Source organism: Ruditapes philippinarum, unplaced genomic scaffold (genome assembly GCF_026571515.1).
Source record: "Ruditapes philippinarum isolate M1 unplaced genomic scaffold, ASM2657151v2 ctg1634_1_1_1_1, whole genome shotgun sequence".
NCBI lineage: Eukaryota > Metazoa > Mollusca > Bivalvia > Venerida > Veneridae > Ruditapes > Ruditapes philippinarum.
In genome coordinates, this window is record NW_026866726.1 from 4,020 (window position 1) to 29,658 (window position 25,639).

Below are 25,639 nucleotides of genomic sequence, written 5' to 3' on the forward strand. Positions count from 1 at the left end.
CAATTACCATACCAAGTTTGAAGTTCCTAGGCCTAAGGGTTCTTTAGTTATCACTTGGAAACCATTTGGTCTACGGACCGACGGACCAACAAGTGCAAAACAATATACCCCCTTTTCTTCGAAATGGGGGCATAATTACTAAGTTACAGTCAATTATGAGTGAAAATTCAATAATTTAACCTTCATAGTCATGGTCTTAAAAGAGCTAACATTAATTTGAGTTTGATTTACATGAAGATCTTATCCTAAAGAATGTTATGTTATAATATATGAAGTCAATCCATTCATTAATAACAAAGGTATAGCAAGATCGCAATTTGTCTGGCATCCATCCGTGAACTTATATGCTTCATGCCAAATATCTAAGCTCTAGCTTTTTGCAATTGGCATTCTTAGAATAATTTTGTTTGTCCTACACACATATAAGGAACATCAATGACCCCCTGGGTGGGACCAAATTTGACCTCTGGGCTTTTATTTGATAGACACTCACTAGAAGATGTTTCTTGATAAATATCTAAGCTCTAGCTCTTCGGGGTTCTTTAAAAGTTATTTCTTTCGGTTGCCTTGGCAACTAGAGTTCTACATGGAATTCAATTCATCGGTGACCTCCGAAGGAACAATTCTGTGAAGTTTGGATGAAATTTGCTCAGCGGTTTATGACATTTAAATAAAAGGTAATGGACGGATGCCAGGCAAATTGCGATCACGAAAACCATAGACTATTCTTAAACATACACCATATTCTTCAAGACTTGGCACCCTGCCACTTTTTCTTCTTTCCTGGACTGAAAAAAACGCTACAAATTGCTACAAGAGAAGATATGGACTTGGGTCGGACATTTTTCACTTATTGTAAAGTATAATTATCTAAGGAGAACTATGTTGAAGCATTTAAAAATTGGATTAAACGTCTGAAACTTTGTACTTCTGAAGGAGTTTATTCTGAACGGCTGAAAGAACAAGAGCTGTCAGAAGGACAGCGCGCTCGACTTTTTTAGTGCTTGCCTATAAAACAAAACTTTGACAGTTAAGGGCACACAAGACTTTAACTAGGAATTTCTAAGTACAAATCAAGAAACATTTTCACAGAGTTATCTTCTCTTGCTTACAAATAGGTCTCATGATGGCACATAAGAACTCCAACTTCCAAAGTAATATCTCAAATGGTTAAGTCAACAAGTGGACAAGAATGAAAATTTTAAACTGAGTTTCTAAGTCAAAAAGGGCCATAATTCAAATAAAATCCTTGACAGAATTACCTTCTCCTGGACATGTTTGGGAATCATGATTGTAAACAAGTATTCCAACTTTCAAATTAATATCTCAAACAGTTCAGTCAAAAAGTGGACTGGTACTAAAAACTTAACCAAGATTCTAAGTCGATAAAAGGCCTTAATTTTTAAAACAAATCCTTGACAGAGTTACCTTCTCTTGCGTACAGATGGGGGTAATGATGTGAAATAGCATTAAAAGTTTCAAAGCAATATCTCAAAGGGTTAAGGCAATAAGTGGATTTTACCCATATTCAATGTATTTTTCTAAGTCAAAAAGGGGCATAATTCTGTCAAAAACCTTGACAGAGTTATGTCCTCTTGTCTGTTGATGAAGGTCGTGATGGTAAACAAGTATGGTCAGTTTCAAAGCAATACCTCCAATGGTTTTGAAATAAAGTGAGGTGGTACAAAAAACTTAACCAAGCTCAATACACTTTCTAAGTCAAAAAAGGGCCATAATTCTGTCAAAAACATTGACAGAGTTATGTACTCTTGTCTGTTGATGGAGGTTATGATGGTGAACAAGTATGGTAAGTTTCAAAGCCATACTTGTAATACTTCTGAAATAAAGTGGGGTGGTACGAAAAACTTAACCAAGGTGTGACGCCAACGCCGACGCCGGGGCGAGTAGGATAGCTCCCCTTTTCATAGAAAAGTCGAGCTAAAAACTGCTCTTTTATTAAATCTATTGACCATATTGCATTACAAATTGACCCACCCTCGTTGATGTTAGTAATTTTCTGTAAAAACCAGTGTAAATATGGTATCATACATAAACTTCACTAAATTCATTAACATAATAACATCAATATGTGTTAAATAAAAAAGACACTGTTAAAACTTTGAAGAAACAATACTTTGGGTTTAAAACCAACATGATAGTACAGTTTTTGAAATTTATATAGTAAAGATTCACATATACAGCTTTACATCCTTCGTAAGAAGAATATACATTTTCTTTAAATACCTAAATTTCCAACATGAGATGTTATTGTACACTTAATATACATTCCTCTATATAAGTATACAAAATTGTTTGTAAAAGTTCTTTTAACAATTCATTTCTATACAATTTTAACATAACTGTTATATAATTATCATCTGCCTTTCATTTCTATGAGATATTTTTTAGCTTGATCATTTGACCATCCACCAAGTTCTGGCATTTGTTCGGTCGCTTGTATATATGTCTCTAACACTTCCATTCCAAGGTTACATGTGACACGTTCAGCATCTGTTGATTCATTCGAGGATGTAAGGAACCAGTAACACATCTCTCCAGTATACATCAAGGCTAGAAGATGAGTACTACTGTAAATACCTGCAAATTTTAAACATTAAAGCTTAGAAATTATGGCTCAAAATTATTCATAAGGATAAAGGCATCAAAATACTTTCTAATATTTTTTCTATCGCAAAAAATATTTTTCAGTTAAAGTGTATAAAGCTTTAAATCTGCTATCTGTTGTTTACATAATTTTGTTTAATTTTGAAAAAGAATAATTCCAAAATACCTTATGAAAAAAATATGTTTACATGAACTTTATTAAGAACGAATAGCTCAAGCATGACATCATTGCTAAACAGTTAAAACCCTATTAAAAATAGCAGATCAGTACATTTTATTCTGTTATACAGTTTACATATTTATATTCATGTGTTTTAAAACTCTTAACATTGTGGAACCAATATAATTTATCTGTGTAGTAATTTTATAAATATATTTGTTAGATTTATACCCTTTTCAATCATAACATAGTGATAAGAAGAACAGAAGCTTTGACTGGTGGATGTATACACCTAAGATTCCCCCCCCCCCCCATGCAGTATACCTCAGTTAAAGCATCAACATTTATCATGTTAGATGAATAGTATCTCAATAACAAAGAATTCAAACCTACAGCTGTGATGGGCAAAGGATTCAAAGTTAAGAACCTTATCCAGTCAGCTTCTAACACATTTAAACAATTATACTAGTAGTCTGTTACTGTTAACAAGAATGTTACAGTTAGAATATTTTCTAACAAACAAAATATCCTTGCTTTCCTCAATAGAAAAAATATTTTTTGTTAGTGAAGAAACTGGAAATAAATTCTTATTATACGAGTCAGGTGAGTCTGTAGCTTTTATGGTAACAATTTTTTGGCTGGGTTTTATGCTGTATCAATACAGTATAGGTCATATCAACTTTCCATCTTTACTGGTGGAGGAAGACCTCGGATGCCCTTCTTTGAATTACTTAGGCATGAACGGCACCTGAGTAGAACCACTAACGTTCTGTAAGCTAGCTGGATAGCTTCTTCACATGAAAGAATCTAAGTCACTGTCAGGATATGAGCTCATAGCACTGAAGTGCAAGTGGTTTGAAGTCAATGACCTGAACCACTGACCACTTGGCCATGGTTACCCTGTGGTAAAGATTGACCCTTTTCACACCTACTTTTTTAAATAAGTTTCATTTGTTCTTTGTACTACTTGTGACACTTTATCATCAAAATAATAAAGCTAACAAGACAACAGTATAGATTTTGGCTCTAAATCAGTAGCATAAATGTGTAATAGACCAGTCTGTGTTACTTGTAATACTGAATGTGATTATAATTACCCATTTTGAGTAGTTCAAGTGTGTCATTTTCTCCAGGAATATGAGCTGTGTCTAGTACAGCATCTCTTATCTTAAATAAACTCTGTAGATAGTGGATACCTTTCTGTAAATTCTGAAACCATATTTGATTATATATAGAGGATATTGAATGAGTGTGGGTTCAATACTGAATTTATTGAACAAGTTGAATAAAATTATATTATGCGAGCCTCTGGCGAGACAAAATATTATTCTTATGTGACAAGTTCAGTAATGAACCTACACGAATATAATACTTTATTACCATATAATAAAATAAAGATTGTTTAACGTGCACAATAATCTTTTTTATTGATGGGCTTATAGATCTTTGTATTTTGTCCACAAATGTGTTATTCATGAATGGATTTTGAAATTATTATATAAATATGCAGCTTTTTAAGATGACAAGTAGTGAACAAGATCCAGTTCAGCAGCCCAAATTATCCGCAAGACATGACCATGTATGCACTCTTATGAAAAACTAATATCATGATTTTGAACTTACAAGTGTGACCTTGACCTTTGAGCTAGAGACATTGTCACAATGTCTAACATATTAATGCTAAGTTAAAAATCCATTCATGGATGCTGAAAAACTATAAGCCTCCTCATTTTTGGATATCTTACATATACCTTCATGTTTTCTAATGAAAATATGTTCAAGTCTGAAAAAAAATTTGTACACTAAAAGAATGGCTATTCCAATTATCACACTATGTTTTGCTTGTGTTGTTACATGAAGGGTGCGTATCTACATGATGTTCATTAACTTTTATATACCTTGAGTACTGTATGGACTATACATAAGAAAAATAATTCATTTGTTTCTTTTTTCTAGATTTCTGTTATACATGTAACAAAAAGTATATACCACAAGAGGAAAATTATGCAAGTAAGTTAACAGGGTGTCCTTTTGACCCTTGAAATGACACTTTGACCCTTCAAAATTCCAAAAGGCCTGATTTGACCCCCAGAATTTTTACTGGAGGGTCGAATTTTGTTAAAATCATGGGGATTTGACCTTGTAGTCGGTAAAAACTTAGTCAAAATGACCATCAGGATTTCATGGTTAGTAATCACCCTTAGTAAGTAGTTAGATACAAATTTTATAGTTAGGTTTCTTCACGGGACAAACATGTATAATGTAGTACATGTATATCACTCGTCACTTGTGTAAAGTATTATACCCACTAGCCTGCCAGCTTGTGTGAAGATGTAACTTCATACAAACAAATGGAGTAACATAACATATCAAAATAATATACTCATGTAATATTCCCTATATATATCACCTGTCTATATTCTATCATTCCTCTCTGTAATCTTTCCTCGTCTTTACGTACAGTTTCACAATACCCATACAGCAGAGCCCCTTTCCGCCATAAAATACACTCGGCTATCTCATTACCCAGCAATTCCTCCAGTCTACTTCCTGGTGAAATCTTTCCACACATGCTCTTTATCTTGTCCAGATAAACTGTTAAAATAAATATGTTAATGTATATCTTATGTAACAAAGCATAATCAAGGAACAATATCAACTAACTTCATCTAATCAACTAACTAATATCAACATAATTTACCTGTAGATTTATTTTCAGAAAAATTTGTTTTTACAAACTGAAACCTAAGTAAGTATTAAACAAAAGGTTTGAATTGTTTTAGGCATCAATAAAACAAGAAATCATAAAGTTATGTAGTTTACATGAAATTACGTAATTTCATGAACGATTTATTCCACTACACTAATGGGTTCTGTGTCCCTTTTTTCATTTGCACAATCTATTATTGATGAGGAACAACTGGATTTGACATTTGAAATTGATGAAAAGTGAAATATCAATTTTCAAGCTTAAAATCAATACATGTATTGCATTGTGAAATGATAAATATCTGATTAACAGTAGATAACCTCTCTCAATACAATGATTATAAAATTACTTAATTAGAGTTTTTGAATGTCTTCATATTTATATGATATCAAATCCATAAATTCACTAATCAACTTTTGTATACAAATTGATTACCAATGTGACAGTGGTTATTGTGAATCTAAAAAGCAGTGGACTGGTAATTTTAAGTCATCCCGGTATTAAAGATATTCATTCTGTCAACATTTTTATTTCCAGGACAACTTCCCTGAATTAGATATTCACTTATTTAATATATACTTACCAAAAATTACAGCTATTCTTTCCTTTGAATTTTGTTCAGGAAATTCATCAATATTTGTGAGTATTTGTTCATCATGGTATGTAAAGTCTAAAACAGCCTGTAAAAGGTAAAAAAAATAATTGCTGTCTATTCATACAAATTAAGATTTTAAAATGATAAATATGATTTTTAGGATGACATGTACTTGTCAATTATCAAAAAAATCATATACATGTTTATCAAAAATATATTAATGGTACAAAATCTACTGGTTTGTTATTGCAGTGGTATGTAACCTCCAAATACTGTATCGTTATGTTTATCACAACAAGAGTTGTCCGAAAGTCTGGCACGCTAGCTTATTCTCAGTGCTTCATAAAGGTAATTTTATTGTTTGTTTGTTTTGGGTTTTACGTCACAACGACACAGTATAGATCATATCGCGACATTCCAGCTTTACTGGTGGAGGAAGACCGCAGGTGCCCTTCCACGCATTATTTCAGGCACGAACGGATACCTGAGTAGAACACCGACGTTCCGTAAGCTAGCTGGATAGCTTCTTCACTTGAAAGAATCCAAAGTCCCTGTTGGGATTCGAACCCACAGTAGTGAGGGGCAAGTGATTTGAAGTCAACGACCTTAACCACTCGGCCACGTACGCATTGTCAGGGTATCAGGAATGTCCTTCAAAATCTTTCTGAGATGGTTTGTTTTAAATCTAATTAAGGCAGTCATTTTTCTGTTAATCTCATAAACCAAGGAGATTTTCCTAAGTTTTAAGGCAGCCCAAAATGCATTTCAAAACCAACTCCTAATGACAATCTCTGGATTATTTTGGTAATTTCTTTTGATATAATTACCTTATCTTGAGACATTATATAGTCCTTAAATCATTCAATAAATAATATACCGGGTATGTGGTTATAAATAGTGAGTTTACTTCATTGACATGATTAAATAACTCAAGTGACCTAGCTTCTTCAACTCAGAAACAAACAGACCTCTGCAAATTGTTGTAGATAGTAACTGACTTGTCCACCAGATATTGTTGCTGGAAAATTGCTTGTTACCCCTTGGCACTTCATCATACATTTTTGTAAACATGCTGAATCCTCTTAAATGGAAACAATTATGAACAGTAAAAAAATACTATATCAAAGATGTAATATTTAATTTTACTAAAAACGATGTTTTATATAATAGCAATAAAGCCCGATTAAAAAAAAATCCATACCTATCATATACATTTTATATAGGTATGGATTTCTTTAATTGGTCTTTACTGTTATTATAGCTTAGATGTCTTCTTCTTCTACTGTACATAACCCGCTCTGGGGCATTAACGCACAGGGTGTATATACAAAGCTCAGTGATCAACCCATACGCCAGGCTCCCTAAAGAATGTTTTTGAATATGAACTGTACTGTATAATGATATAAGATTCTGATTTCCTTAATTTAAGATGGCTTCACTTACTGCAGTATAATTTTCATTATAATTTCTAGTATAATTTGTTAGACAGGTCTGCGGTGTGTCTTTAAATTATCTTTAAAAGAATCTAGCAACACTTAATGTATTTTAATTTAATTTTATCAATAATTTTATTTTACATTTTGAAAGAAAAATGTTTATTAAAAACCCACTGTACACAATAGGCATATACAGCTAGAGTCTTTCAAAATATATTTTGAAAAGCCCTATAGTTTGGGCAAAAAAAAAACAACTAAAGACTTAATCAAGATTGCAGGAGTCAAGTCATAATAAAAAAAATCTTTAAAAATTTGAAGTATAATCTAAGTAGAATGAGACAAAGCATTTTATTATTTATTGTATGCAATCCTTGAAAGATATATTGTCTATTGTCTCTCCAAACTGATATTACACAAAGATAATCTCTAGGTAAACAAAATGGGTAAATCAAAGTCCAGTCTTATCAGTGAATGGTACCAATATGGTTATTTTGAATACAGTAAATACACTCACCAGCGCAAGACTTCAGTGAATCATGACAACTATGCTGAAGTTCCATAAATTCAGACAAAATCAGCTCTTTTATCATGTCAGATGCCATCCTGTCAAAATGAAAGTAGGGTGTGTGGTAATGTCCGAAGCAGCACAAATGATGTTTTCATAGGTGGCGCTGTATTCCATGCTTAGCTGAGTCACATTTACGAGTATTTTATGCGAGTATTACTTAAATAAGAAAGGACACAGGTTTGATTCCTTCACAAAATATTTTAAATTGTGTAATAAATGGGATACAAACGTATTTTACTTTTCAAAATATTGATAAATATATGAAGATATGATTTGTCTTCAGTTTTCGCGATACAATTCCTAATTCACAAATTACTCAGTAGATCTATATAAATCAGTATTTAAAATTATATGAACAGTGATGAAGTTTTTTACAATGTTTATAAATAATGAATCAATATCAATATCTTAGTCTGACATCACAATAAAACCACAGGCACGAGTATCGGACCTGGGAAGAAAAAATATGACCAGATTGATAAAAAAAACCTGTGTTCATCTTAAAAGTGTCCAAAAAAAAAAATGTAAATAATGTCCCCCTTTAAAAATATACTATAAGTTAGGAAATGCATCCCTTGCTCGTAGGCTCGAATCTGGAGTTTCCGGCCTTCTCTTAACTTAAAGTATATTTTTAAAGGGGTCATTATTTACATTTTGTTTTTGTTTTATTGACACTTTTAAGATGAACACAGGTTTTTTTTATCAATCTGGTCATATTTTTTCTTCCCAGGTCCGATACTCGTGCCTGTGAATAAAACATTAAATCTTTTTTTTCTAGGATGGGTGTTCATCCATACAAATATTGAACCAATGTGAAACGGAGACTGATGCAGATATAAAATACTCTGATTACAAAAACACTTATAAGCAGATTGATTTTACTTGTCAAAAACAGCATAACTTTTCTTTATTATTTTCTGATATGTTTTATATGTTTTGAGGGGAATTTTTACCTCGGTTAGAGAAAAAACTGTACTTTGATGGAGGACTGGTAGACCATGAAACAGAATTACCCTTAGTATAATGACAGTATATTAATCAGTCTACTTCCTGTTCTTGCAAAAAAGATACAAGTTAAAATATAAAGGCTACCAAGTTAAAATATAAAGGCTACCAAGAAGAGTACAGTGATCAGAAGTAACATGTGTGTGTACTCGCAAGACAGGTTAGACCTACATATTGAATTGTATAGGCTCGCAAGACAGGGTAGAATGGTTTATATACTTTGATAACATTCAGCGATTTTTTTTCATTAAAATCACAAACAGTCAATCACAGTTTTCAGAAAAGGTTTGAATGGAGAGGAAACGTTTATGTAATATTATAAAACAGGCTGTCCAGCGTCCCTAAAATTCCTAAAAAATCCTAATTTTTTTCAGTTTGGCTAAAATTCCTAAAAAAATGAAAAATTCAAAGGGAATTCCTAAAAATGCCCTATTTTTTCACTGAAATTCCTATTTTTTTATCTTTTGTTATAACATATCCCGAAACAACCATTTTTCAAATACAATCTAAATTTGAAGACAGTCAGTGGTGCTGATTTCATGTCTCACTCTGTAATATAGGCCCACATTTGCCAGAAATTCCCTAGTAGAAGGTAACTGTTTATCTAAATTACTGCTCTGCAGGATATCTTATTATAACCCTGGCGTGAACTATAAACTGTCCATGGTGCATTATCGATACAACTCTTATCAGAAACAATATGGCCATTTACCAGTGGTCAGTGTGGATTGATTTCACCTCAACATTAGATAAGGTCTAAGGAATGAAAATAATGTTGATTCTGTGAAATATGTTTTATATAGATTTAACAACTGATTACAAATATAATAACAAAGCCATTAATTGTCATAGTGTTACATTAAGTTTTACAGTTTTAAAATACATGCATGATTTAATACAGAAAGTTGTAGGTATTTTACAGTTTAGAATAAGTAAACAAAGATGCAGTTAAGGAAACTGATATAACAAACTGTTAATTGCATTAAGTGACATGTTGTATTAACTTCAACTGCCATACTTGATTAATTGCCAGATGTTATCAGAAAAACAATTAGAAACTGTTAGTTTTAAATGGAACAATGAAAATTATCCAACTTTGACTGTATCAAAATAGTCACTTGTTTAAAACAGAGATAAAACAATTTCAAGCAAGTTAAATTTTTCATTGGCTACAGAGTTTTACCATTTACCTCAGTCTTAGGTGTATTTAAAGCAACTATTTAAATGATGCACCACTAAATTTCATTAAACTTTATGTAAGGGTCCTTTTTAATAAAATCTTAACTTGTAATAAAGTTATTTTCAAGTGATGACTGTAGAACAGATCTTTTGTAAGTGATACCAGCTGGCAGATCTAGACAAGTTTTCATATTTGGAAATATTATAAAGTGGGTAAGGTAAGCTGGCTGTAATGATTGGATGCTTTTACCATTTTGTACCCCAATGAGCATACTATGAAAGCCATCAGCTGGCCTTTTTGTACACATTAACATTAATTAGTCATACCAATGCAATGTACTACTGTACAATTATGTGTAAATTTGTTAAAATCTGGAAAATTTTTGTTTAAAAAATCGTTAAATAGACTGACACTGTTGTGAAATTTTCTACAATTTAAGGAGCCCGGATTTATCTTGAACAAATTCTTAAGTGGTGAATACCCTGCTGTTTGAATTTAGGTTTTAATTTATTCCTGGGAATGACCTGAGAAGGTCATACCATTTTAATTGTTTTTTAAGAAAGATCAAGACTTGTTGAAAATGTACCAACCTTAAAATGAATAAATGTTGATAAATGCATTTATAGCTAAAATAAATTTAAAGCATAATTTCCCCTTCCATTTACAATTGGCTAATAACAGCTTAACTTATTGAATATTGGTTGTTCCAGGATACTTGTAACTTTGAAAATGTTTTCATTCTACTTATGTTTTAATGTAGTTTTTCAACTCGTATTCAGAGAAGGCAGTAAAATGCAGTTGACCAGTGAATCCATTTATTCACGGGTGACTATAAAACACTGGTACACACCTTTGCTATAACTGAACTAAAGCATTATTTGTGAGTTACCTTTGTGTCAAAAATGCAAAGTTGAGCCCATATCATGGTCTTTTAGGGCCATAATTTAGTTATAAAATTCCAAATTTTAGCCCTAAAATTTCTTTAACTTCCCCTAAAATTCCTTATTTTAGCCCTAAAATTTCTGAAAAATTGCCCTAAAATTTGCCCTAATTTTTTGTCAGAAGGTGCTGGACAGCCTGAATATACAGTAAAATTCCTATTAAACACCCCCGGGGGCAAAAATTTTCCAAAAGGGGAGCTATTATCACAACACAGTTTTTCCTAAATCCAAAAATTACTGTAAATACATTTAGTGTTAGCAAGTGTTGGTAATAACATTAAAAAGGATTTTAAAGTTCATATTATACATATTTGTGTTTATATAAAATACTATGGATTCTGAATGATTTGAATAAAATTACGGCTTTAATTATGAGTTCAGCATTGATGAGTAGATTGTTTTCCTTATCAAAAGACCTGGGGGCCTTTATTAGGGGAGGGGCATTTATTAGGAATTTTATGGTACTTCAAATCTCTATTGGGGTTTTATTATCACACAAATTTACATCTTTGCAAGATTTCCCAAGACGATGTTTGATATGAGAAAATTTACCAATATGAACATTGTACACGGCCATGTTATCTAAAATGTGGTGCGGTAATCAAAAGAAGTAACAAAAAATGTAAAAAGCAATAAAGATTAAGAATATGTAAATTATTCTCAGTTTGTAAATTATTCTCATTAGGTTTCGTAAAACAAGATTGCTGAAATTGATCAACATCATGTGCCAATGAATCTCATGCAATGGATTGTGGGTCAGGATTGGAAAATTTTCTATTTTTAGAGCTTCTTATCCCTGTGTAATACAAGTCTCATGTTTTTATGCTAGTAAATGTTGAAATTGCAAAAAATGTATGCTAACCCAGGGCCTTTCAATTTTATAGAACCCATCTAAATGATGATTATATACTTTTTTGGACTGAACATATTAAAATGTATCTTTGAGTCGTATGGTAACCAAATAATGATTCTTTAATGAAATACATTTGTCATCAAACTAGTCAAATTTTTAGAACCTATTCTGATCAAGTTGTACATTGCAAACAACTTGATATAAATACAAGGTATACATCAGGTAATATTGTAACAGACGAAAAATGCCCTTGAAGAATGGTAAATTGTTTGTGAAATATCTGAATGATAGATAAAGGGTGATTTGGGTAATCCAAAATAGTATTTTTATGTTACATAGATAATGAACAGAAAAGGTAATAACCAGTCTGAGTTAAGTTCAATTAAAGTAGATCTGTGTATATAAATTTTCATTTTTAAGAAAAAATTCACAATTTGGTGATTTTTTTCACAATTGCCATTGTACCGGAACCATTCACAATTTAAAGAAACATAAATGTTGACATTGCATTTTGAATCCGCTGAAAAAATACTGTATTGAAATAGAGGGGTTTACATTTGTTCATGTAATCTTTTTGAAAAAATTGTTCATCATTTCTTAGTATGAATTAAGTTTTTAGTTAGTAACCTGGGTTACTTATGATTTCAGAATGATGTCAGATAGTTCTGGCGGTGCCGGCCTAACAGATGATGGGCTAGATAGCCTTATTGATGCCATGTCAAAAATGAAGAAACCAGAAGAACTAGAAGGAAAATCATTCGAACAGCAACTAGAGGTCTGGTGAAATTTAAACATTAACCAGCTGACTTTGTGTTGAGGATTTGCTATGCTTTGGATTTGAAACTGTTCATTTAAATTTTAACAAAGTACAATTATTTAGCTACCAACATCATATTTTGACATGACAGTACTAGAAATATTTTCCTGAGATTTCCTGAAGATTGATGAAGATTAAACAAATAACTTGTGTGCAACTTTTTAAGGCATTCTCTCACCCCATTTTTCCAGAATAATCATTTTTATTGTGCAAAACTATCCCAAATGATGTTAGTTGCACACTCATATGAGGGTGAGAATTGCACCAAAACTGTTTTTAGATTATATATTCCGAGTATATTTCATTGTTAAAGGAACTTCACTGAGGTCTGAAAGCCAAAAATATAGAATTCAAATTTCTTACATAGATGAGCCTAGATACAGAAAGATATGTAACAGATGATTAAGAATATACTCAGAAACCATGGCAACAAATTGAATATCAAATTTGTGTGCTATTCTTAACCTGATGTGAGAGAAAAGCATTGCAAAACTTTCAATTTGGGGTCATTTTTTCACAATGACAATAATTGTTCTGGGGAAAAAAAAGTGAGTGAATGATTGGAAAGTTTCCACACAAGTTACAAATTTTAACCAATATCAAATGGAAACTTAATCTCAAAAAAAAAAATATTTTCAGTTCCATTATGTCAAAAAAATGCAGTGGAGTTCTAATCTTTGCAGTGTTTTTCCATTTAAAGTGCATCACTTGATATTTGTTAGATTTTCATACTTTATGTTTTTAGTAGTGTTCCCTTAATGGTCAGGATCATACTAAAATGTCAAAGCCAAGCTTTCAAGTTGTCATTTTTGATAGATTTTAATTTTGTTAACACACATTTTCACCAGAATGGTGTTTGACCCATAGCACAAAGGTAACAACATATAGGTCAAAGGTCAAGAATTTTTCATGTCATGTCTATATCTATTACACTGTCATTCTTTTATAGATTTTGAAATACATTTTAACTAACAAATGTGCACCATTTGGAATCTAAACATATACTTTATGGACATATGTCACATTAATTGACATATCTGATTTTTACTTCATGATAGGAGTTAGAAAATCACCCTGCTTTTATGAAGGAATGGGACCCTAGTAAACCTATGACTGAGGACATGGAGGGTCTGATGAGGCTTAAATATGAATGTGATGATCCTACAGGTATACAAGATATATTTTTAACCGCTGTTACATTTGTTATATAAGGTTAGTGTTCGTCTGCTGTTTATCATGCTTATATAGTATATGGTGCTTAAATCGATCCACTTCGATAAGTGACTCAGGCTGACACAGTTACAATGTTTATGTTTACTGTTGACAAAACAAATACAGTACTTTTTCTGAGATGGCTTCAGTTAGCTTGGAAGATGATAAATAATGATCTAATTTTAATATTCTCCTTGACTTTGCTCTTTTTAGCTATGTCACCTTAAAGGGACATGCCTGTAGATGAGTAAACAATTTAAAGACAAAATATAATTAAGAAAATATACAAAGAGTTAAAAAAGTATTCACTATGTATTGATGCTTTACTAGTTAAATAAATTCATAATATGAAAGAATTTACCATTTTTAACCCCATAATTTCTGCCTTATTGCCTTATTGCTATGTTCTATTTTTCCATATTTTTAGCTCGACTATTCGATAAGAATAAGTAGAGCTATTGCAGTCACCCGAGCGTCGGCGTCAGTGTCGGCGTCTGCGTCGGCGTAACCACTTATGTTAAAGTTTTTGTAATAGTTCAAATATTTTCAAAGTCCATTGACATATGGCTTTGAAACGTTGCACACTTGTTCACCATCATGTCCCCAACCTGTAGACAGGAGGAGGTAACTCTATCAAGCATTTTGACAGAATTATGCCCCTTTTTCGACTTAGAATTTATGTTAAAGTTTTTGTAATAGTTCAAATATTTTCAAAGTCCATTGACATATGGCTTTGAAACTTTGCACACTTGTTCACCATCATGTCCCCAACCTGTAGACAGGAGGAGGTAACTCTATCAAGCATTTTGACAGAATTATGCCCCTTTTTCGACTTAGAATTTATGTTAAAGTTTTTGTAATAGTTCAAATATTTTCAAAGTCCATTGACATATGGATTTGAAACTTTGCACACTTGTTCACCATCATGACCCCAACTTGTAGACAGGAGGAGGTAACTCTATCAAGCATTTTGACAGAATTATGCCCCTTTTTCGACTTAGAATTTATGTTAAAGTTTTTGTAATAGTTCAAATATTTTCAAAGTCCATTGACATATGGCTTTGAAACTTTGCACACTTGTTCACCATCATGACCCCAACTTGTAAACAGGAGGAGGTAACTGTATCAAGCATTTTTTTTTACTATCAAGCACTAAGAATAGTCGAGCGTTGCTGTCCTACCGACAGCTCTTGTTACATGTTATAGATATTGTATTTTCTGTTAAAATTTATAATATTTATACTAGGTAGAATAGACTTGATATAATTGTACACTTGACAACATTATTTAAAAAATGTTCATGAATGTTAACATCATTCTGGAGGCATACTCCTTAAACGAAAGCAACCAATGATATCAAACTTAAAGTGGAAATATTTTTTTGTTTTTTAATTAGGAAGAGCAGAAGCATATAAAGATGATGGTAACCATGAGTTTCAGAAGAAGAAATATCATATTGCTGTAGATAATTACACAGAGGGCATCAAGTGCAAATGTCCAGATAAGAAACTTAATGCTGTGTTATACACAAACAGGGCAGCGGCTAACTATCATCTAGGTAATTATTGTAATTGATGACGTAAAACTTGAATCACTTTAAAATTAACATGAAATTCTGTTAAAACTGCATTTTGTAATATTTCGTATGTATTAAAAATCTGTTTTTTTTTATACTGCCCTCTCTCTGTGGGGTATATAATATAATTGCACTTTTCTAATGACTTACTGCCACGCTGTCTGTAACATACAAAACAATGTAATATGTGAGCATGCATATCCTATGGATACATCTCTAGTTTATATTTCAATATTTTATTCAATTAAAAACACAATTTACTAAACAGGAAATGAAGTTGATAGTTGAAATACAAAAAAAACTCACACAACCCCACTTCAGTCTGAAGTGTTTGGCTCATATTAAACATTGTTTGTTTTTTCCAAAATGATGGATCATTTTAATATTTTTCTTGTGAAGAGATCATCAGATTACTGAAAATGCATTATTGACATTTATAGATGGCAATTCAAGTATTTGATATATCTAAAAACAACAACAGCAGAAAACAACAAAATCTATTTTGAAATTACAAGACAAATTTTCCTAGACGAATGTCATTAAGAAATACAAGTTTTTAAAACTTTTATATTTAACATTCTCCAGACATGCAGTCATATCCTCTCTTGATATAATAATTTCAATACCATGTATCTATTATTGGTACCATTTAATCACATTGTACACTTATATCATGTACGTATTGCCGTTTTTACAAATGTTAATTGTTTATATACCTTATGTTTGTATCATGTATGATGCACTGAGAGAAATAAAGAATTTGAATTTGAATATTAATAGTGAATTTCTGTCTAAAACTAAAGATATAATAATGTTTAATAATAAAATAATGTTTTAAACTATTGTTTAGTAATACAACTTGAGATTATATAAATTTCAGATGAAATAATGTTGGAAATACTATAACAGTTGTCTATAACTCAAACAGAGATATAGATAACACATAAATGATAAAACAATATTTTAACATGCAGCAATAGATAAAAGATTTAACTTTCAAATGGTATATAATATAAAAGGATAAAATCTACATCCATTAAGTTTAACTTGCTACAAAATTCCTAATTTTTCACTTTTTGATAGGCATGTCAGAGTGATATTTCAATGGTGTATATAGGAGCTGCTTACATCTCTGAACACAAGATTATTATGTTTTATCTAGTGTTTATATCATGATAGACAAATCACAGTGATGTGTGCATGTAACACTATGTACTGTATGTAAATAATTTGTTGATGTTTCTTTTTCCTCCAGAAAATTACAGAACAGCATTAAATGACTGTATTTTTGCTCGAAAATTTAAACCAGATCACTACAAGGCAATTCACAGAGGTGAGGCTCAATTTACAGTTAGAATGTTCATGTGTTCCTCTCCAGTAAACTGAAAAATTGTTTCATAAATTCAAGGTTCACCATTAAATCAATAGCTTTGAAAGGGCATAACTTATCTTTGAACTTCAAGCCAAAATATTTACCTTTTGTCACTGAAATTATTGCCATTACAGATGCTAGTTGCCTTCTTTAAAGTTAAAATAAACATGTACCAATTGTATTTAAAGTATGATGAATCCATGTCTTCAGTCTATGGATACTTAATGATTAGAGTAATAAAAAAATATACATTTTTGTACTTGATATATGTGCTTGATTTACTTGTTTTTCAATAAAAACTATTTCAAAGCTTTTTGGTTTTATTGTTACACCTACAGGTGCTATGTGCAATTTACAGATGAAGAAATATGAGGACTGTTTCAAATGGTGTGATGAGGCTCTTGCTGTATCCTTGAACTACATGTTAACATTATTTTTATGCAAGGCAAAATCTTGTTTTACCATTTATTCTAGGTATCATCAAGTTCTTCTTCAATGCTAAATGGCATAGGTTGCAGATTTGAAATTATTAAGTCATTCAGCCCTTGGTTAATGGATAACTAGAGGTAAAAATAGAAATATTTTAAAGCCATTTCTGATACAGTCAACTATCGTTATCTCGACATCGCTTTTCTCGATAATTCGTTATCTCGATGAAATTTTGAAAGTCCCGATTTTCTTCCTTCTTTATCTATTTTGGATATATTTGTTTATCTCGATATTTTTATTTCGATAATTTCAGTATCTCGATGTAAAATTCAGTCTAAACAGTTATTTTCGCACTATTATCCTTTGTTTATCTCAACTAATAGTTTTCTTTCGTCTGTTCCCTTCAGACTGTGAAAAACACAAATCGGACGATAATTGCTCAATAGCCCGTATCATAATGATAATTATGTTTCTAACAAGTTGGGCTGTTATTATTATAGAAATGAATCTTATTAGCGTGTTGATTGACTTAAGTCTAAAATGAGTGAATCTTACGTTCTTTATAAATATTCAAACACTGTATCAATTCATAATCACTTTAAATGTAAATGAAATAGTGAAAGTATAGAAACGTTATCGTTGAAATATTGTTTCTCAACATCAACAAACCAAAAAGCGGTCCAACAATTTTGTGAAAGATCCAATAACTAACCTGGGAGGATATCCGGATCAACCACCCTGAAAACAATGTTTTCACTATATTGGTGTATTACTGAGTAAACCTCACTATGTGTTTTTATCACAGACACCCGTATTTCCGCTGGTAAACATCGGCTAATGTTTCTTTGTTAAATTTTGACTAGGCTTATGAAAACAAGACATGGGCATATCATACCGGGTAGTTTATTTGACGTTAGGTATGCACATGTCTTTTGTAAAAATCAGTTTCTGCCTTGTAAAAACCTTAATATGTTTATCTCGACATTTCGTTATCTTGATATTTTTGGACGGTCCCGATGACTTCGAGATAAAGAGAGTCGACTGTAATTTATTGATGGATCATTAGAACTGTATTCTGCTTAGTTTTCTGAATTTAAACATAGAAATACTTCATACAAAAGTGACTTGAAAATAGGAAAGAAAGTTTTAGGAACCAAAGGTGAGCATAATTTGTTGGGCAGTTCTGAGTTAATTGTTACTTTGAATTGTTTGGAAAAACATAGCTATTTGCAAGAAGCAAATATTTTCTTTAACATCAGCAAAGTTTGACCCAAAGGATGCAAAAATACTAGAAATCAGACAAAAAGCAGCTAAGCTCCAGGTATAGATATTACTAAAACATTTATCTTTCTTTGATATAGATCTATGTTGATTTTGTATTTTATTGTCAAAGGAAAAAAATTAATTGTTTTGTATAATTTTATTTGAGTTATTCCATGTGTACATAGATGTATGTATTTGTCAATTATTTTAGATTACGTGGTCACAAAACAATCTGGCAACTTTAAGTAAGTGGGTGGTTCTGCTATAGTGCTGTCTCAATTTAAAAAATAACTGCATGCATTGTTGTCCTCAAGGAGTAACAGCTGGAATGATACCATATACATGCTATCTTGTAAACAGCTAAAAAAAACTGCAATATTCTTTCACTGTACATAAGATTTATCTCTTTCATTAAATGTATGATTACCAAGTTATAGAATCTGATTTAAATTTATTGTAAAAATATTAAAATTATGGTCAAATTTGATATTTTAAAATTCTGATAATTTGTACACACTCTCTTAATAATTTTAAGCATGTTTTAAGTACGTAGAGTGGATAAGTCACATTTGAAATATTACACACTATAGGTAACCACAGTTTTAATATATAGTGTCCTCTAGAAAAATTGGCAGTATTATTTTGTAAGCAAGGACCACATTAGCTTGATTTGTAATAAGGATTTTTATGCAGCTTCTTATGTATAGTTAGTGCAATCTCTTTTCTCTTTTTCAAATTAGACCTGCATTAACAATTTCTTAGACTTCAATAAATTTCTATAATAAAAATACTTTTTTTCAAAGATGAGTATTATTGAATATATCTTCAAAGTTTATAAAAGCATGCAGAATATTTGAAGTTTTTGGTGATAGATTTATGATTATATTTTGTAAGAGTGTAACAATTGTGTTCTATTTTTGTCAGAAAATTATTGAAAGAGATAAGAGAAAAGAAAAAGCAGTGGAGAAGAAAGAGTTATCTAAAGATTTGCAACTGATTCAAGCAATACAGGTACAAAAGTTATCAATTAGACACTGAATTATATGCTCAAATAAATCAAATAAAATGCATGTCAGCATTCAGCCCGGGAACCCTTTCTAAATCCTCTCATTCTTGTTACAATTTACTGAAATATATTTACATAGTCATTATTTTACATCATCTAGATTTCTAGTTTGCCCTGTGGTTATCTGCTTGAGGAATGATATTTATACATGTATAAAGTTTTATAAGTAAATCTTTTACCTTAGCATCTAAGAAAAGATGAGACCTGAAGACTGAACCTTTCAAATCAAGTACCAGTCGGCATGCACAGTTACAGTATTTCATGAAAGTGGAAAATTAAATATTGAAACAAATCTCAAAACAAAATGTAGGAATCTTTGAGAACATTTTAAAATCAGAAATCCTTTATATTAGTATATCATAATAGTGTCAAATGTGCAATATGTACATGTACTTGATATATATCTTTAACAGAAACGTGGCATCACATTGAATAAAATCACCAAGACAATTACTAATGAAGAAGATTTGAGCCCAGCATTGTTAGATAGTATAGAAACTCACAACCCTCATGGAGCCAAGGTTAACCTTGATGCTAAAGGTATCCTGTACTGGCCAGTAATGTTTTTATATCCAGAATACACAGAGACGGACTATATACAAATGTTCTTTGAAAATCAAAGGTAACATCTTTTATATTTTTGTTAGTTGATTTTTTTTCATTTTTTTCCCCGAAAACTTCCATTACTGTTAAATACATTGGGTGATACTAAAGTCAAAACCAGAATAATTGTTTCAAGGGAGTGAAAACTCATCCTAGTTCCTACAAACTTTAAATGAATCATTTAGTTAGTTTTACCTTCAGCAAACATTTCTCCCCCTCCCCCCCACAAAAGCCTTAACTAATTTAAATGTAACTTATATTTATCTCCTTCATTACATCAAGGTATTGATCAGTACTTGTATCAAACTCATCCTTATGAATTTCAATATTAACAAATGAAAGGGTTTCTTTAAAACTTGATTTTTTGTTTGTTTTATAGAATCATAGACCATCTTAGTCATATATTTGGTGCAGAAGCTGAGCCCGCCCCTTGGGACACAGAGAGACGCTACAAACCTCATACCATCAATGTAAGTTTAGAATAACAGATCGAATAGTGACTTCTTGTAATTTGTCAAATATAAAGGAGACTGAAACAAAATTATTTATTCATTCGTATTTTGTATAAACAAGATTTTACAGATTTATCATGCTTGTAAAGAAACACTAGTTGATTTAAAATTTGCATTATAAAAGTAATTTACCTAAACAGTATGTAGTCCAGAATAACCAGAATATATAAAAGATCAATTTTTCTCTTGTTGTTCCACCTAGGTATATTTTGAAGACCGGGAGAAGGAAAAATTACATAAAGTCAACAAGGAATCTAGTTTATTAAAGGTGCTTCAGCATAAAAGGTATTAGTGTATATATTGACTGTATTTCAACATAAACCTCAAAATAACCATAACTAATTATTTTCCAGAAAGGTTTTTTTCCTTTTCATATTCTTTTCCCTTGTAAGAGGGAAATATTTATATTATAATACCTCATATAATTACAGCCTTATACGATGTCAGAGGATAACAATTTGAAATGTCACATGGCAACTTTATGGAACGGCCCTCAGGGGAATAGTCTGTGCCCAGCATTAGATATTATATTTAATATATCTCTTTTTAAATTAATTTCTTAGGGGTATAATGAAATAAATATAACATTCCACTTAGGGTGATGGAGCAAAATGTTCACCCAAGACAAGTAATGTCAACCGAGTTGTTTGGTGAATGTTTAAAACCATTACCTACAGTCAGATGTAATATGTTTATACTTTCAATTTATGCACTTGCCAGGCTATTGAATGTTTCAGTTTGGTAGAAAAACTGAAGAGATTTGCCAAATAGATGGCTCGACTCAGATACTTGCTTGTGGTTTAATTGATGTGTTTGTTGTCTGTTTTAGAACTTATGCATGAAAACTTCAAGTTACTTAATTATATTAATTATATATTGTTTAATTTAAATTAAAAAAAAGATACTCGGATGTACAATGACTGAGTATAGTGTAGACTCTTTTATGACATGCTATGTTTAAGTAAAAAAAAAAAAATAGAATTATCATTCTATTCTGTTTTGATAAATATCTGTAATATGTTGGAGTTTTGATTGGAATATCTGTGGCGACGGTACCTGCCCATTAGGCGCTAACAAGGCTTGTCAACAGCTATTGTTGAAAGTTTAATAATAGAAAGTGTAGAAATATATTGACATTTACTGTTCTTGATGAATTTTCAACTTTTATGTTTTCTTTTCAGATATGTTGTGTATGGGGGAACTCCATCTTTCATATTAACTGTGGCAGGTTCTGATTTTGAAAAAGATTTTTTGGAAAAATACAAAGATTGAAACTGTATAGATTATTTGACAATAAAATGTATTGTAAATATTTGTTATATTGGGTTTGTTTTCCAGTCTAAGCCAAGAAACAGTTGACGTTTCATTTTATAATGCCCTCTTTCAAAAAAGTCCCATGTTTTGCTAATTTTGGTTGGTTAGTCTGTCCGTCTGTATACCACATGGTTTCCTCTGATAATGTTGAAAGCTATTTATCACAAAGTCTTTATATTTCACATAGTGATTGATCATAATTAGTAGATGACCCCTGTTGATTTTTAGGTTACTAGGTCAAAGGTCAAGGTCACATTGGCCTTAAATGTCCGAATGTATTCCACTGATTATTTTGAGAACTATTCATCACAAAGTCTTCATATTTCACATACTTATTTGAAATAACTAGTAATTGAGCCCTGACGATTTTGGGGTCACTAGGACCAATCTTGAGATTTGGATCACTGTCACTGTCTTATTTATCACAAAGTCTTAATATTTCACACATTGAATAGCCATATGTAGTAGATGACCCCAATTGATTTGGGGTCACTAGGTCAAGGTCACAGAAGCCTTATTAGTAAATATGGTTTCCTTGAAAACTTTTTATCACAATGTCATATTTCACATATTTATTAGTCATAATGGGGTCACTTGTTCAAAGGTCTTTGTATTTCACATATTGATTGGTTATAACTAGTAGGTCATTTTTTTCTTTTTTCTCTAACTGAACACTTCCATGTACCCATTTATGGCAAGTTTCAATAACAAAATTACCAATAATGTAAGACAAGGGCTAGAAAGGGGGCATATGTGTCGTTCGACATTTCTTGTTGTTGATTAATTGATTATTTTTTTGTTGAAACAGTTCCAAAGGTAGATAAGTTTTACTATTGATTTAATACAGTTTTACTTCTGTGAGGGTAACCATCTTTTGGAATGTTGATGGCTCTACAACAGAAATCAAAGGGCTGCAAGCTCTGTGGTATTTTCTGATCTTTGCAATCTACATCGTACTGTTTATCTGTATGTATTTTCCTGTATAAGTTTATTTTTATGTACTATAATTCATCTTGCAAGGCATCAGAGTTTGATACATACGGATTTTTGCATAACTAGAGTTGCATCAAAAAATCATTTTATGCTACTTCCTTAAAGATATACTATGCTCATCTTTGAGTAAAATATTTTAATCGGAGAAATTTATTAATACCTATAAAATTCTTACTGAATATTTATAATTTAACTAAAAAATGAATAATAAACTATATTGGAAGCCACGTTCTCTAATACACGATAAGTAAAATTGGTCTTTTCTTAAAAAAAAAACTGACAGTTTTTTTACGACACAATATATTCATATTGTGACGACCTATGTGAGTAGTATAGGGGCCGGTTTAACGTCACGATTGCGCATGCCCGGCGCCATATTGGATTCTTTTTTTAGAATGACATCATCGTTCTATATTTAGAAATTCATTTTTAATCTCCCGGAAGTATACGGAGCTGACTCGTATACACGATTTAGGGCTTGAATCGCGGACATTGAAGGTCAGGTCCTCGGCCCTAGACGGGGAGATAACATTTCAAATGAAAATTATACACATGTATCCATAAAAAATATGAATAAAATGACTTACCTTTTAATTAGGACATTTTGTATTTAAATAATAGTCTGTATTATTTATATAACATTATTAATAAAAATAGTATTAAAAACTTAATTCAATATTAATATATTATTTCAAATGTGTTTTTCTATAAACATTCCAAATAAAAGAAAATGCGTTAGTAATAAGATATAATTGAAAACTGACTGACTAATTGACTCTTTATAATACAATGAATAAGACAATTAATTAATTTAAATGTGTTTCTTCATAAACTTTTTTAACATATAACAAAATATATGAAATTAATTTTCAATTTAATTCGATATTATGAGTCAGTCAAATAATGTTTCTATATAAGATAATAATAAGGACTTTTACTGTAAAATAATTTAATAAATATTTGCGTAAAATACATACATACGATGTTGACTTTTCGGCGTTCCGCAACGAAATGACTCTTTCAAGTTTTTTGCATTCCTTAATATGCATGACCGGTTTTAGTGACCTCATTAGCTAATTTAAAAACGGACAAAAGGCTATTCAGGTGTCAAAATTAATCCATTCAGAATGTCAACAATGTCTGGCGTATGTTGATTTAAGAGCAGATGTGCGGACAATGGTCCATTCAACTGTTAAAATTAATCCCTTTAAAGTTGCCACGCTGTTTGGCTTGTGTTTATTTAGGGACGAATATTTTAACAATGGTCTATTCAAGTGCCAAGCCTAACTTGTTTACATTATTTGGCTTGTGTTTGTTTAAGGACGGAAACTTTAACAAAGGTTCATTTAACTGTCAAAATTAACCCCTTTAAAGTCGCCGCGATGTTTGGCGTCTTGTTTATTTAGGGACGAATACTTTAACAATGGTCTATTCATATGTCAAAATTAATCCCTTTACAGTCATCGCGCTGTTTTGGCGTTTGTTTATATAAACCCGAATGCGGTATAATGGACATTGATTTTATCAATAGTGTACTTTTTAAGGGTCCCGGTCAGCGAAATGTTTACTTAATGCAAACAGACTGCTGAAATAAGGATTAAAATTTGTAGAAAATGTTGCAACTTATAGAATTATGACTTATACCTAATACTGTTTTGTTTTTTAGTCTACAAAATGCTGTTTTTTACAATTAGAATGAAATTTCATTCCCTTGCGTACATTTTTGAGAAATTTCATTCAAAGAAATTAAGCTACAAACCGGTTTTTTCCTCTTTAGGGCAACCGTTTACGATATGATTTTTTAATTTTTCACTACCAATTGAAAGAACATTTTAATACCTTTCATTTACACCCTCCATTTTCGATTCGATTTTTAGCCGTTTTCGAGTTATGACCAATTAGCGATTTTTAAACCAATTTTTAAAAGTCCATAAAACCGTAAGATTTATATGCCGTTTGAAAGATCTCTGCGAGTAGATACAGAAAATGTATTATTATATGGATTTATCTCTTACCGTTTTTGAGATAGGAGAGTTTGAATATGGCAAACAAAATCACTCATGCGGAAAAACACGCATAACTTTTTCGTTTATGAACGAAACATAGTCGTGTTTGGTATCAAATTGAAGGTCTTGACGAGTACATTTTAGTCACGCGATCAAACCGAATGTCAAGTCACTCGTGCGTGAAATTCATTTTTTCTCCCCAAGCAACGGACCGATCTTATTAATACCTGTATCGAACGAAAGGTATTACTCACTAGATTCAGAAAATGTATAATTTTGTATCGCTGACTTGGATAGGACCCGATAAATGAAGTAAAATCACTCAAGCGTAAAATGTGGATTTACGCCTTTATTAGTCAATATAACCCGGTCATGTTTGGTATCGTACGAAATGTTTTAAGGC

The 25,639-nt window shown here is 31.3% G+C and overlaps 2 protein-coding genes across 3 annotated transcripts; one reads left to right on the forward strand and one right to left on the reverse strand.

The window, feature by feature from the left end:
* Nucleotides 1-2,159: 2,159 nt before the first annotated feature.
* On the reverse strand, nt 2,160-8,195 carry LOC132733510 (RAB7A-interacting MON1-CCZ1 complex subunit 1-like). The gene is made up of 6 exons (XM_060720165.1): nt 8,041-8,195; nt 7,059-7,171; nt 6,079-6,175; nt 5,196-5,380; nt 3,883-3,994; nt 2,160-2,598 (listed from the first exon to the last, which is right to left on the reverse strand). Exons 1-6 carry the CDS (start codon nt 8,126-8,128, stop codon nt 2,375-2,377), a joined length of 819 nt encoding a protein of 272 aa, XP_060576148.1. The 5' UTR covers nt 8,129-8,195; the 3' UTR covers nt 2,160-2,374.
* Nucleotides 8,152-22,237, forward strand: LOC132733509 (tetratricopeptide repeat protein 4-like). Of its 2 annotated transcripts, none has more exons than XM_060720163.1 (12): nt 8,152-8,271; nt 12,722-12,848; nt 13,949-14,057; nt 15,499-15,660; nt 16,934-17,011; nt 17,389-17,456; nt 18,744-18,800; nt 19,667-19,753; nt 20,222-20,430; nt 20,791-20,881; nt 21,126-21,208; nt 22,105-22,237. In XM_060720163.1, the coding sequence occupies exons 2-12, from the start codon at nt 12,723-12,725 to the stop codon at nt 22,193-22,195; spliced, it is 1,161 nt and encodes a 386-aa protein (XP_060576146.1). In that variant the 5' UTR covers nt 8,152-8,271; nt 12,722; the 3' UTR covers nt 22,196-22,237. The 2 variants fall into 2 exon arrangements, with proteins under 2 accessions (XP_060576146.1, XP_060576145.1); XM_060720162.1 differs by lacking the exon at nt 8,152-8,271 and adding an exon at nt 9,222-9,259.
* Nucleotides 22,238-25,639: the final 3,402 nt, after the last annotated feature.

What these genes read in the sequence shown, in the direction of transcription:
- LOC132733510 (XM_060720165.1), bottom strand. Translation starts at nt 8,128, where the DNA reads ATGGCATCTGACATGATAAAAGAGCTGATTTTGTCTGAATTTATGGAA. An exon ending in GAATGATAGAATATAGACAG is followed by an intron (nt 3,995 to 5,195) that starts GTGATATATATA and finishes ATATGGTTTCAG; the next exon opens with AATTTACAGAAAGGTATCCA. An exon ending in ACTTGAACTACTCAAAATGG is followed by an intron (nt 2,599 to 3,882) that starts GTAATTATAATC and finishes TAAAATTTGCAG; the next exon opens with GTATTTACAGTAGTACTCAT.
- LOC132733509 (XM_060720162.1), top strand. Translation starts at nt 9,237, where the DNA reads ATGTGTGTGTACTCGCAAGACAG. An exon ending in AGCGGCTAACTATCATCTAG is followed by an intron (nt 15,661 to 16,933) that starts GTAATTATTGTA and finishes TTTTTCCTCCAG; the next exon opens with AAAATTACAGAACAGCATTA. An exon ending in CTACAAGGCAATTCACAGAG is followed by an intron (nt 17,012 to 17,388) that starts GTGAGGCTCAAT and finishes TTACACCTACAG; the next exon opens with GTGCTATGTGCAATTTACAG.